Source organism: Polyodon spathula, chromosome 5, assembly GCF_017654505.1.
Source record: "Polyodon spathula isolate WHYD16114869_AA chromosome 5, ASM1765450v1, whole genome shotgun sequence".
In the NCBI taxonomy this organism is placed as follows: Eukaryota; Metazoa; Chordata; class Actinopteri; order Acipenseriformes; family Polyodontidae; genus Polyodon; species Polyodon spathula.
This window is the reverse complement of record NC_054538.1, coordinates 77,183,178-77,197,736: the sequence shown is the minus strand read 5'-3', so window position 1 is coordinate 77,197,736 and position 14,559 is coordinate 77,183,178. Positions and strand designations below refer to the sequence as shown.

Genomic DNA, 14,559 nt, shown 5'->3' with positions numbered 1-14,559 from the left:
CATGTAAAACTATAATGATCCCCCATTGTAAATGATAACGAAGCCCACAGGCACAGTGAAATCAGAGGAAGAATGCTAGTGATGCAGGGTTGCAACCTGCTGTACAAGGAGACACAGCTTTCATTTATTATTAGCGTTGCTGAATGTACAGTGTTGACTGCCACGCTGCATGTGAATCACAGCAGTGTACCTCTGTTTACTTATCCTTAGCGTTTTGGGTCTCACATACCACAATAATGGATTTTCTTCCTTTTCTTTGACTCTAGCAATAAAAGAACTTGAAAACAACATTAGAAAAGCGCTTTCATTCGATAACCGAGATGAAGAGAACAAGACAGCAGCCTCCGGGTCAACAGACAGCCAGGGGAGGGGGGTGGAGAACCGGGAGAACGGGGAGCTCAGAACCCTGCAGACCAAGCGCATGAACCTGGAGGACTTCCTCTTCATCAAAGTGTTAGGCAAAGGCAGCTTCGGAAAGGTGTGTGATGGATGCAGGCTGCTGTGAATAATTCCAATTCCCTTTTTTTTATTAATTCCAACGCATCATTGATTAAAATTGCAATTAGCAGTATTCTGTTAAAATGAGCTTCTCACAGTGGCAATACATTATTTCAGTTGAAGTCACTCTTAGTCAATTAAATGGGCTTCAAATGGAAGCAGCTGAACAATCACAACCAATATTATCTCTAAAATATCAATTCTAAATCTGATTCCGTCAAAGGAATTAGAATTGGAATGAGAATTGGAAATTGATTTTTAAAAGGAATAAAGGAATTGGAATAAAGGAATTGACCTTAACCCTGGTAGTCTTCACATATTTATTTGTAATTGGTGCAAATAAATGTGACAGCGAAAGTTAAACAATCAGTCACTTATTTATTCAGCTATTGCATACAGTAGCGGTTAATTTAGTAAAAACATCCATCAATCAGTAGGACGACTAACTCCGGATTCATTCAGTAATCAAACACAAAATAAGAAATAAAAAGTATCTCCTGGTCCACATTCTGAAAGCCATAAATATTTTTTTATTATGCACCAGACTAAAGTACAGTATTCACAATGCTGGGCAAATAATTAAACAAGGTGAAAACACCAATAAAGCAAGACACCAACATTTCTGGAAGAAAAAGCATCTCTTAGGTTTGCCAGCTGTTTTGGTTGCAGATATTTAAAGACTTAATGTTCAGTACTGCTTGACACATGACATTAATTTACTTGAATACATTAAGTAATTTGCAGCTATAGCTTCCGTTTGCAGTTTTTTAATGCAAAGCAAAGTCTTCATTGAATGAAACGATGGCGTATTGAAAGGGTTGAAATGAAAGTGTATGAACTGTGGTGCTCTGTGTCCGTTCCTCCACACCCGCCCTAACTGAGCCTCTCCTTGGTGCTTCTAGGTCATGCTGGCAGAGTTGAAAGGCACAGACGAAGTGTATGCCGTGAAGGTCCTTAAAAAAGACGTCATCCTTCAGGACGATGATGTAGACTGCACGATGACGGAGAAGAGGATCCTGGCACTCGCGCGGAGACACCCTTACCTGACCCAGCTCTTCTGCTGCTTCCAGACCAAGGTACAGCAGCTCTTCGAGTAGGGTGCTGAGGCTTAGGGTGAGCATGCATCTTCTCTGTCAGCAGGCATCATGCATGGAAATAAGACTCCCATTGCACAGCAGTTTCATCAATTCCTGGTTTTTCTGTGGCTTTAATAGAGCACACCTGAGCTGGTAGTAAAACCTTGAATGGGTGAAACTGCTATGCAATAGGAGCCTTATTTCAAGCCATCGCTATAGTAGAGGACCATGTAGAACATGTATAAGATTGATTTATCATAATTTCTTTTTTTATTTAGTAGTCACCAATAGTTTTTATTATTTTCTCCCCAATTTGGAATAGAAATTATTTTTAGGCTCAGCTCACCGCTGTCACTCTTGCTCTGACTCAGGAGGGCGAAGACGAACACATATTGTCCCCTGAAGCGTGTGCCATTAGCAGCCCGCTTCTTTACACACTATAGGCTCACCATGCAGCCACCTCAAAGCTACAGTGTCGGATGACATGTTGTAGATATTTCTTATCTAAACACCTTGAGGGGTTCAAAGTCAGAATCATGACATCCTAATGTACTTTCTGTACACATATGTTCTTAGTGGTCATTTCTTGCATGATGTTTCTACTCTACATAGGGTTACAATATGACTCTGTGTAAACTGCTGTAGTCCTGCTCTGAAAGACAGTTAATGATCCAGCATGCACTGCGATATGAGTTGAAAAGCATGAACTGTCCTAAAATCCAGCAGAGACTGTTTCTCCCCACCGTGCAACAGCGAACCCAGCTGGCCAGTTGCCCAGTGAGCTCCGAGCAGACATCTGCTGGGCTGGCCTTTGTCCTCCAGAGGCCAGTAGCTTGCCCAAGTTCCTGGGTGTAGAAGAGGAAGCTTGGCTTGTCATGGGACCAGAGGACGCACACTGAAGCTAAAGTTCTCCTGAGCTGTGCCAGGAGTTGCTGCCGAGAGGGGAAAAAATTATTGGACATTCCAAACTGGGGAGAAAATCGGGGGTATAATAATTGGGCACACTAAATAAAATAAAATAAATAAATAAATAAATAAACAAAAAGAGTTTAGTCTGAACCTGCAGATGGCGATCAAACACAAGAAGACTGGACTGTCTTTGGCACAGAAACAGCGTAAGAAAGTAGTGTTTACAGTATAATCTTACTAAAAAATTAAACTGAACATACTTTGCCGCTCAATTGTGTATTAAAATACCCAAGAAATTTGCATTAGAGTGGAATGCCAGGATTGTGCAGGCAAGTTCAAAAGAGGTTATTTCTTACATTGTTTCTAGCCTGCAAGTAACTGCTTGTACAGTAACTGGCTTCCCAATGCCCCATGTAGTGTAAATAAGGGGTATATTTCATTATTATGAGTGGAGCTCCACTAATAATATTCTATTAACCCATGGAAAAAGGAGAAGAGTTACACACGTATATAATATACCTGTGTTCGTCCCATATATTTCGCAATATATTTCATGCTTACAATAATATAGATTTTTTTATAAATATATAACGAATTATGCATTTATCAATATATTTGAATGAACGAAGACCAGCAAGCAATAAGAGTGCATCAATACTGTATATTTGAATGAACTGCTATTAGAGACTATGGGATCTCTTCACTACAGTAACAGTAGTCTCCCTCGCTTGTTTAAAGTCCTCGAATGTCTTGGATTTGAATATCTTAGTAGATATTGTATAGTCTCACTTCAGACAGTGTTGAAAATGATTCCACTTCCATTGCAGCTGGTAGGACAAGGGGATTATGCTGTACCAGTGGAGGTGGGTTACTCAAGGGCAGTAGGAACCAGTTCTATAAAGGGATCTCTCTCTCAGATCATACTGTGTGATCACCTGTGGTACCTGTGACAATGGCAGTACAACATCAATTAACATGTTTAAAGGTCAGTAGAAAGCAGGGAGGTGCCATTGATAATGCTGTGAAGAAGTGCAGAAATGTGCTCGGGGCACGATGCAGGAGATTCATCAGCGAGCGCTCTCCTCAATGGAGATCAGTCGGCAGCAGCACTCAGCCAGCACACAGGCCTGATGGAGGGTGGAGGGCTACTGTGTATCAGCTACAGAGTGTACGCTGCCACCAGGTCATTGTGACTTATGGTAAACAGTGGGCAGGGGAGGCAAATCCTAGCATTCATTTAGAATGTACATTGTCCCTTTAGAATGTATTGGGTCTTTTTAGAATGTACAGGGTCGTTTAGAATGTACAGGGTCTTTTTAGAATGTACAGGGTCGTTTAGAATGTACAGGGTCGTTTAGAATGTACAGGGTCTTTTTAGAATGTACAGGGTCTTTTTAGAATGTACAGGGTCGTTTAGAATGTACAGGGTCGTTTAGAATGTACAGGGTCGTTTTAGAATGTACAGGGTCGTTTAGAATGTACAGGGTCGTTTTAGAATGTACAGGGTCGTTTTAGAATGTACAGGGTCGTTTAGAATGTACAAGGTCTTTTTAGAATGTACAGGGTCGTTTAGAATGTACAGGGTCTTTTTAGAATGTACAGGGTCTTTTTAGAATGTACAGGGTCGTTTAGAATGTACAGGGTCTTTTTAGAATGTACAGGGTCTTTTTAGAATGTACAGGGTCTTTTTAGAATGTACAGGGTCGTTTAGAATGTACAGGGTCTTTTTAGAATGTACAGGGTCGTTTTAGAATGTACAGGGTCGTTTTAGAATGTACAGGGTCGTTTAGAATGTTCAGGGTCTTTTTAGAATGTACAGGGTCGTTTTAGAATGTACAGTGTTGTTTACAGCAGAATAGACTTGTGATTCCTATCCACTGTACATAGGTACAAACATAAGGGGGTTTATGCAGTTTATTCAATATAATTACGACTGCTATTCAGTTGATACACAGTCTATTAGATAACTTACTAGATATCAGGTACACATTCCTTCTGCCAAATTTGAACCTAAGGACATTTTTATTACAAGCTATTGAATGAATCAGATTTCAGTATAGATTCTGCTGCACTCAATAGCTAAATATTTACACCCCCAAAAAAATCAAAAAATGTTTTGTTACTGGTTTTGGTGATTATTAACACTGAACAGCAGTGTATTACAATGATGTTTTAATGACACATTGCAGGGTAAAGCATGTGTTATCGATGCGGTTGTTGTAGGTAGAGTTGGTGTATATGGGATATAGCGAGAGTGTTGGCTTCAGATAGTTAAAATAAAACATCTGGAGACATCCCCACCTTCCTCAAGGTCATGAGCAGAATAATAATAATACCTGGGTCCAGTCGGACAGATGGGTGAGACTGAGAGCTCCTCGTAGAGACAAAGCCGGTGTTTATTCTTCTTCTTTCTGAAGCAGAGGGGAATGGTGATTTGTTTTTTTTTCGTGTGTGTGTTTTTTTTTTTTTATGTCTTGCTCTTTCCCAAACAATGTCGAGAACATTCTGTGCTCTACTGGCTAACAGGGCGGGTCTCTGAGCGATTGTTTTTTTGTAAAATTCCAGTGAAGATATTTGAATTATGAAGAAGAAAAAAAAGATATTATCGTTGCGTACACAGAAGGGTTTTCTATGAAGAGATAAAAAGAATCTCGTCCTGATAACGAGTTTGACTGTTGGCGAAGCTGACAGGTTATACTGGCTGGGGTTAAAAGTACAGCAGAGGTAGAAACCTTGAGATGAACTTTGAAAAAAACATCAAGAATCTCTGGTTAGACGACTGGGAGGGTAGAGTTAAATATCTACATATTAGCAAACTTTGTGTTTTTGCACTAACAAAAAAAAAATAATTGTCACTGGATCTTATAAGGAATCTTGTTAGCAGGAACTAAAAACAGTATTGCCTGATTTCACTCCAAGCCTTTTAAAAGCGCAACACCCTGTGTTCATTTCAAACTGTTAGAATGCTGTCAGCATTTACCCAGGATAGTTCAGTTTTCTGTGCATCAGAGAGCGGACTTTGTTGGCTCACCAGTTTGCTTAGATTACCTCAGGTAGTTCTCGCTCGCCCGTTGAAACTTTATGACCACTCTGTCGCAGGCGTCATCCTCAGTTAACTTGGCTGGTTGGTTACTGATAACATTTTAAAACAATTAAATACCCATGAAGCTTGTGTTTTCAACATCGTCTTGTGAGGTGTGAATTGTATTAAATATGTAAAGAAATTGAGAGCCCTCACCATATACATGTTATATAAAACATTAAAACCAAAAAAAACAGCTGTTATACCCTAACTTTAAAGAAGTGTAGCAGTTGTACGGCCCCAGGGCAAACGTGATAGTCGCTGTATTTTGCAGCAACATACCTGTGAACCTGCCTTTAGCTGTCCCAGTAATTAGAGATGGAAGAAATGAAAAGGGCTAACTGTTTTCTGAACTCCTATTAGCACTGTTAGTATTTTCAACACCCCTATTCGGCTGTCAATATTTTTGTTTCTTCTGCTTGCATTTTATAATTTAATTTGGATAATGCAGGTATTTTCACAGAGTGCAATATGTTTCTGCTGCTTGTTGCAAGCAAGAAGATTAAATACCAAATTTGTTTTGTTTTGAGTGCTTAAAAATGTGTACATCCCAAATGTAATATCTTCATCTTCCAAACTGAATTGAATGCACAAATCCAGGAGCAGAGGTACAGCACACCTGTCTGTTCTGTCTAGCTTGGCAGCGATCAGGTTAAGAAGAGACCTAAAGAGAAGGTTCATAGAAGGTCAGAGCTGTTGACCCCGATGGTCGTCTGGCTTAATTCCAAAAGCTGTTCTGGCTCTTCTAATTCAGAATCCTCCACCCTGCAAATGGGACAGGATGTCCCTGGGAACACAGTTTGGTGCTTCATATTAGAGTTGTGGTTATCTTGTAGACTTTGTCTTTTTGTTTTCTCACCTTTGCTTTGCTGACAAGGTACAAGCTGTACTCTGAAATCCCAGTCTGTCAACAATCAGTCACTTGTGAAAAACAGACGAGTGTGACAATAGCTGCTGCTCACACTGTGACCGTGTGCTTGATTGTATCTGCTTTAAATGTATGTACCATATGCTGTTTGTGTTTCGTGTTTCTATGGATTGAGATCCCTGGGGATACTCTTTGAAAACAAGGTGAACACTTATCCTGGACAATAAATAGGTAAATAGGTTAATAAACAAAAGCCTGGCATTTTAAGGGATCTCACAGTAAAACATTGACTTTATTGGGGTCCTCATTACAAATATGAGGATCACATTGATTTAAAAAAAGATTTAAACTTAAAAACCTTCCTGTGAACAGGCTGACTGTAGGGGTGATGTCAGGCCAGAAAGAAACACACACAGACAGTACTGGCAGGTGAAACTGAGCCGTTGCGGCGCTTACTGTGTTTAATTGAGTGAAACAAATAAAACATTTAAACAAAAAAACAGCACATGGCACTTTAGGCCAAAATAAACAGACAAACAAAACGTACTAACACTAAACGAAACAGACACTAACAAACAGGAGCCGAACACTAGACGAACGCTAAACAGATGATAACCAATAACCAGCACCTTTTAGCCATTGTTATTTTCATTTTTTAAATCGTTTTTACCTCTTCTTCACACCCGTTTTCCACTCCAGGTGAGTGAAACGTGCATCCATATATACTGTTGTGCCGGGATTCAATTACTAATTAATTATTCACTTGAATCCCAGCACGCAAACTAATTTGTGCAATCACAGTTCTCACACATATTACAGACTTTAAATGCACGTGAAGTGTTTGTGCAATCCCTGTGCCTGAATACAACTATACATTTTAAATCACTTGTGCTACTCAGACCCATTTATGACCTGTGCATCAATACCTGTACACCAGCCTTAACAATCCACATGCAACACAGAACACATAAATACGCACAGGGGCGGGCACTTGGCCACCGTTCAGATCCAACGTTCTAGAACACTAGCCTGACCCCATTTGCTCCATTTCAATTCCTGCTTCTGCTCAAATTAAAACTAGTCATTGCTTACTTTACCAATAGCGCTGTACCCTGCAGTCTGCCAATCATTAAAAATCCATTTGAAAACCCTGTTTAAAGTGGGGCGCTCAGAAACTAGAGTACAAAGAGATGAATGTGAAATTAAGCGATGGCCATTACAGTGTATACAAAGCAAACAGTTTGGAGGCATGTGCTTCTAATGAGGCCTAGCTGTGTAACAGTGTTATGTCTTGGTGTGTGCTATATATATATATATATATATATATATATATATATATATATATATATATATATATATATATATATTATATATATATTTGTAAAGTAAAATAGGAATAAAACGTCCTTAAAATAATACAAAAAATAAATGTGCATGTTCTTCTGATGGTCCTTATAGATTTTGTAGTTTCTGCAAAATCAAAGAATTACATTATGACAGCCTAATTGTGGAGCTCAATTCAAACATGTAATATTTTAAAAATATTATATTTATTACATGCATTTAATTCTGAATGTAACAGGGAATCCGTATTGTTTTTAGGACTAAATGCAGTCCATGGAAAGTAATATCTTAAGTACACATGGAGCAAACCTGAGCCTCTCTGTTCCCTTGCTCCATTTTCAGTCCCCTGTATGCCCAATTTAAAGCAAACTATTTCAATAGCAATTCAGTGTCCTAGCTTGCTTACTTTATCAACAGCGCTGCACCCGGCGAGCTGTCAGCCATTAAAATTACATCTGCATGCCCCGCCTAACTTGGGAGCATTAGTTTAAAAGTGAACTTGAGGACAAAAGTGGCTGGTACACAATGATGTGATGGGTGTTAAATGGTGTGCAACTGTAGAGAAAGGTCTGCACGACAAATGACCCGGAGTTTCAGCACAATGTTTTATTCCTAATCAGTTTCAGGATCAATGCCATAGTCTTATCGCTCTAATTACAGCTCAGAAATGTAAATAATGTTATACAACACTTTCAGGACTTGTTTGGACTTCTTATAGACATGCTTCCGTGGTAAAGCAGAAAACATCTCAGGATGCAGAGGAGGGAGGGATTAGGAGACACGCAAGGCATGCTTGAGAAATGAAAGCAGTCCAGTGTGGATCAGGGAAAGTAAAAAGCAAGAAAACGTGAGCTTATAATGATCTTACATAACATGGTTTTCCTGTGAATAGGACACAGAAAAAAAAAAAAATATGTGTTGGGTGTTATTTTTTTTTATTTATTTTTTTTTAAATCAGCATTTTGTTGTTGGTGTTAAGAACATATATTTTTCAGGGATGGAAATAAGGCTGCTATTGCATAGCAGTTTCACCCGTTCCAGGTTTTACTATGAGCCGGATTAGCCACAGTTTATAGGTAACATGCTCTGTTGTGTCTTATTAAACTCATAGTGAGACCAGGAATGCTTTACTTTAAATATACACACCACCCACTCGATATATCGCGGGTGTCGAGGTCCAATACAAATCCACTGTATATCGAGGGCCGCAATATAGAGATAGACCCATAGAAAAACAAATAGCCTAATAACAAATACTGTACAACCACTCCCTTGTTTTATCGGGGGCATCAGGGTCCAGTATAAATCCTCTATGCAGCCTGCTTTTTCTCATTTTTCATATAAAAAGCAGCACACAGTTTTAGTTTGTACTGCAGGGGGTAATTGCTTCTCATCAACTTCAGTCTCCAATTAATTTCATGAGTCTTCCCTTTCTCAAATGCACAAACCGCTGCATTGGTGGAGGCTTGTTGCTAGGGAGCTGACGTCACTGCCTAGTGCATTGCTTAAAAAAAAGGCTTTAGCAAGTAGATATTTAATTTGCTTTGTGTTGTTGTGCAATGCGTGTTTATATGATAAAGTACAATAGTCATGCTTTGTTTTTAATTATTCTGTATATTTTAGTTTGTGGTGTGCAGTACAAAATAAAACGAACAGTAATTCTAAGTGAAATTGTCTATGTATATTGCATCTAAGGCATGCACAGTTAGACTGTAAAAATGGGGAGCCAACTCCAGCACCGCGATATATCAGAATCTGCAGGATAGCGAGGACCGATATAACAAGGGGTGGGTGTATTTATGAAATTCTGACTGTTGAATAAATGTTGTTCCCAGCACTTTAAATGGTTAAGAATAAGGTGTACCTCAGACTCCAAATTCTGTTTTTTATTATCATGTTCGGTAATCGGTATCTTACGAGAAAATCAATCCCCAGGGATGCCATGTTTTTGTTCACAAAACAGACTCCCTTTTCTTGTTGCTTTTGATCGCAACAGACAGATTGAGTTCATTTGATCAGTCCTTAAAGAAAATAAATCTATAATCTAGCTAAGGATCACTTAATTCTGATCCAGATACGTGCAAGAAAATTAGATTCATTGCATAACATCATCTGGACAGTGAAAATGTGGAACCTGCTTTTCCTTGTGAAAAAGTTGCTCAACATTAGAACTGTCAACGCTTGTTGTGTCAAACTGTACACAGTATCTAATGATGAAATGACTTGCCTTGCACGCCACACTAAAGTGCTTTTTACAAGGTGGGTCATGCAATTGAGATCGTACAGGTTCAAATCCCAGTTATACTAGAGCACTGCATTGACCTTTGCACTCCTGTCCTATAGAGAAAGTCTTGGGTTGGTTTGTCTCACCTTGCCACAACAACCCCCAATGTACACATGAAGTGTGCCAGCTTCTGAAACGACTGATATAGAGCAGGTGCCTGGAGGAGGTTTCAAGGGGTCCTCAAAAAAAAAACAGACAATGTGTTATTTTCCCCGCATGCTTATGACACGCTGAAACCTATTAGCTTCAGCATGTCAGGAGCATGCACAGAAATGAACACGCTCTCTATTTTCCTATGATGTAATAGAGCTATTTCAGCACAAGCTCGACAGATTACAAAGCAGAGGAAAAATCACTGGAAACACACACAATAAATACCAGATATGGATACATTGTTAATTCAACCATCAGTATCAAAACAACAAAACCCACAGAATGATGATACAGAGCTTCCTTCAACAAGTTCAACCGTAAGGGCTGAAGAACAGCAAGGAGGTGGTGTTGTGAGTAAAGAAAAAACAGAGCCGTTACTAACCCTACAAAATTAAGGAAATACGAAGACAGCTACTTGAGTTTCTGGTTTTATTTGTAGTGGTAGTGGAGATATACCTCAACCGCAGCATGTAATTTGTGCACAAGTACTGTCAAATGAATGTTTGAAACCCGACAAATTACAGAGACATTTAATTACCAAGCATGAGATGTATAAAAACAAGCAACATTCATTTTTTGAGTGAAAGGCGAAGGAACTACTTGGTACTAAAGCCGTAATGAAATCCACAACTACAAAAGCTTGTAGTGTCATCATACATTGTGGCACAGAAAATTGTTCAAGCAAAAAAATTGCATACGATTGCCGAGGAGTTGATAATGCTGTGTGCCAGTGAAACTGTAAAGGAAATGTTTGGAGAACAGCAGGCCAGGGAACTGGCAAAAATACCCATGTGAAATGACACTGTGAAATGACGGCTCTCTTTTATGTCAGAATTCGTAGTTTCACAGTGCAGTCATTGGCTGCCAGTGATTTTGCTATACACCTTGGTGAATCCACAGACATTTCTAAAATGTCCCATTTACTCGCCTATGTTCGGTATGTGTGGAATAAGGGAATAAAGGAAGACTTTGTTTTGCAAGGAGCTCAAGAAAACAACAAACTTGTTAGATGATTTTCTGACTTCAGCAGAAATCAGCTGGACTAATTGCATTGGGGTAGGCACTACAGAGCTGCAGAGTGACCGGAAATCATTCTGGTGTTGTGCACTATTTGGCACATTTCTTTTTACAGTGAAAGGCGCTCACTGTGAAAGATATTGAAGCAGGTATTCACAGTGTTCTGAACACAGCGGTAATACTCGTTCATTTGATTAAATCCAGAGCAACAAACTCCAGGTGTTTTGCTGCACTTTGTGAGGAAGTGGGCACAGAGCACCATTCCGCTCATGCATACAGAGGAGAGATGGCTATCTCGAGACAGAATGCTTACCCGTATATTTTATCTCAAGGAAGAGTTATGTACTTTCTTAGCTGACAAGAAACCTGAAAGTGCAGAAGTGCTGAAAGATGACATGTGGCTGGCAAAACCGGGTTACCTCGCAGACATATTCAGTGAAATGAATAAGCTGAATAAAACTATGCAACGTGGGAGCATTAATTTTATTTCCCAGCGTGAAAGAATGGCAGTGCATCAGTCTGGTTTACTCAACAAATATAATACTTACTTCCCGGAACTCACGACGGAACAAGCCGGTACACAGTGGGCTACAAATCCCATTAGTGAGAACATTGACGCTAAACTGCCACCCTCTGTCCCATCAAAACTGTTAGAAGAGCTCATTGACGTTTCACAGACAGTATCTCAGAACCAGGTTCAGTGAAATGCCGCTGGAGACTTTTTGGTGAGTGCTCCGATGTATACAGAAAACCAATCCCCAATTACTTTAAAAAGTCATTCTAATATATATTTAAGTCGCTTACACAGAATTGTGTTTCTCACCAATGCATATAGCCCTTTGGAACGGGAAAACAGTTTTGTAATAGTATTAATCTGTAGCTGTTATTAAACACTCAACTGCATTGAATGTAGACATACTAAAAGAAACGTAATACATTCAACAACTGACATTTTAAAGGAAAAATTAAACAAGACTTCAAGTCGGAACATTTCGTCATTGACTTCCTTATGTTTCTTTTAGTATTTCATAACTTTATTTAGAACTCCTAATTTCACCCCCTGTATGAAATGAGATACTGTTGTACTGTTGTCTCCAGTGTCTCGATGAGATACAGGCCCCGTGGGGTGACTTGAGGCAAAATTCCTGTTTAAACATGTCAAACAATTGCATAGAACGCCAGTAATGACCGTGGCCTCAGTGAACTACTACAGGCTGCTACTGCTGCAAGCATGATTACATTCAAAACCTTTAAGCACACAGGCTTGTTCTGGCGAGGTCAAAAGTTAATCTTGTTGTTATGCTTTAGAAAGTTACACTAATTATGCTTTGGTAGCTTCCAATGACAGGGATATATACACACATACATATTTGGTTATGCCGAACCTGCATTTTTACCTACAACATACCTTACGAATTGGGAGAAAATGTGCTATGCTTGTCATTGAGGGTGTCACACTTTGAAGCTTGCTTTTACATGCGTTCTAGCCACTGTGTCGGCATTGTCAAAGATGCTGACACCAGCCTGCTCAAATCCAATGAAACTTCCCATGGGTATTTGTTGTTATAAGACATTACTCCACTCATGCTTTGTTTCATCTCATTGGTTGAGCTATTGAAGGCCACAGCATGAAGCGTACTTGTCATTATTGTATTCCTTTGGGTTTGAAAGAAGAGCTATCCTTTTGTTTGTGTTAAAAAAATGAAAAACAAACAACACAAGAGCATGTAAAAGGAACAGGTTGTTTTCTTTGTTCACAAAACAGGTGTAATTTACTTGCTGTGACATACTCTCTATTATAATATGACCCTGTGTCTGATTTTGAGTTTACCTTCTTGAGCTTCTGATTGCCACTTCATAATACTGGGCTGACACCAATACATGCCTGATCATATCCATGGAGTGAATTCAACTCACATACATTGTCATTCAATTTGCAATATCCGTACACTGCTGTGTAGAGGCTGCATCTGTATCACCAGGTTACCGAAGCAACGGTGCCCAGCTCTTATCTGAAAAGGCTTTGTGCAGTGAATGTCTCCTCACCTCTTTCTTTGGCTCAGTAGTGTCACCTTGTAATGTTGGAATAGAGGGCAGCTATTATGCAGCTGTTTTGCTAAACCTACTGCACTGTTCATTAAGAAAGGATTGTAACTATAAAGTACATTGCAACTATGAATAATAACATTGTATTCATGTGTAAGTACATATGTATTTACAAGTAACTATAGTGTAAATACCCAGTGATAAGAGACACTTCATGTAAAGTGTTTTTTATAAACCTAGTTTGTGGCAGTATTTATGTGCTGCATGTATAGCAATGAGTCGGCGAGTACAATAACAGCCACATGGAACCTTTAGCTCAGCTCTGTAGACGGTGAGCCTGAGATTAACTACATAACTCTCTGGAGGGTCAACCTGGCTATCTAAACCAATGCCATGGCTCACACCCTGCCCCGGGCAAGCAGACCTGCTAGAAACACCCTAATCAAGCTTTGTCCCCTCCAACTCTGACCTCCAGCCTCCAGTACTGGGAACACTGCCCCTCACTGGTCAGTTTTAGTATGAATACATGCACCATTCCAGTAAGCAGAGCTGCCTGCTCATTGTCGGTTGACCAACAGCATGAAAGTGGGCTCGATACAGATGCCAAGCCAGTTTTTGTGTCTTTAGCTTGAGAGTCCTTTGGGCCCTGCAGCCCCACGGTGCCCCAGTGACATGTAAATGAATGAATGGGAAGTGCTGCTTAAATGCCACTCCCTTTGCCCTTTGACTAACACCGGGGCAATGAGGCGGATTAAAAAAACAACAGCAACAACAAAAGACTTGGAGGATTTCATTTCATCATCTTCCCGCAACTCAAACCTGTTTTTGTTTCACTTCCTGAACACTGAGCAGCTGAGAAAAGCTCTCATTGTTGAGTTCACCTCCGGACCGGGCTGCGGCGCACTGTTGTTGTTGGCAGCGATGTGTGGCAGGGTCCACCTGACCCAGGCTGGACCCCGCATTGTGGGAACCGTGTGGGCTGTGTGAGTCACTGTGTCTCGAGGTTAGAAGTTGGCTAATCACTTAAACAGGAATGCCCGACTCTCAGGGACTGGCCAGTGCTTGAAGAGTAAGAAGCTTTCAATGACATTTAGATTGTTCCATTGCCGTCACTATTGTGTAGTGTTTGACATCATTCTTGGTGGTTCTGGGTTCTGTTGATCCAATAATGAGTTATTACCATTTTTCTTAAAACTGCCTTTACTGGTTTATGAACTTGCTTTGTGCTTGTCTGAAGAATCCAGTCTGACCTTTCAACTCACCTACTCTACAAGTATAGAAA

General features: G+C 39.9%; 1 protein-coding gene across 1 annotated transcript in view; it reads left to right on the top strand.

Annotated features, from left to right (window-relative positions):
- LOC121316343 (protein kinase C epsilon type-like) overlaps window positions 1–14,559 on the top strand; it is a 169,936-nt gene that overhangs the window by 107,004 nt on the left and 48,373 nt on the right. The window contains exons 9-10 of the mRNA XM_041251406.1: window positions 267–478; window positions 1,401–1,574. Coding sequence (XP_041107340.1) covers window positions 267–478; window positions 1,401–1,574 — 386 coding nt within the window. The remainder of the gene's footprint in view (window positions 1–266; window positions 479–1,400; window positions 1,575–14,559) is intronic.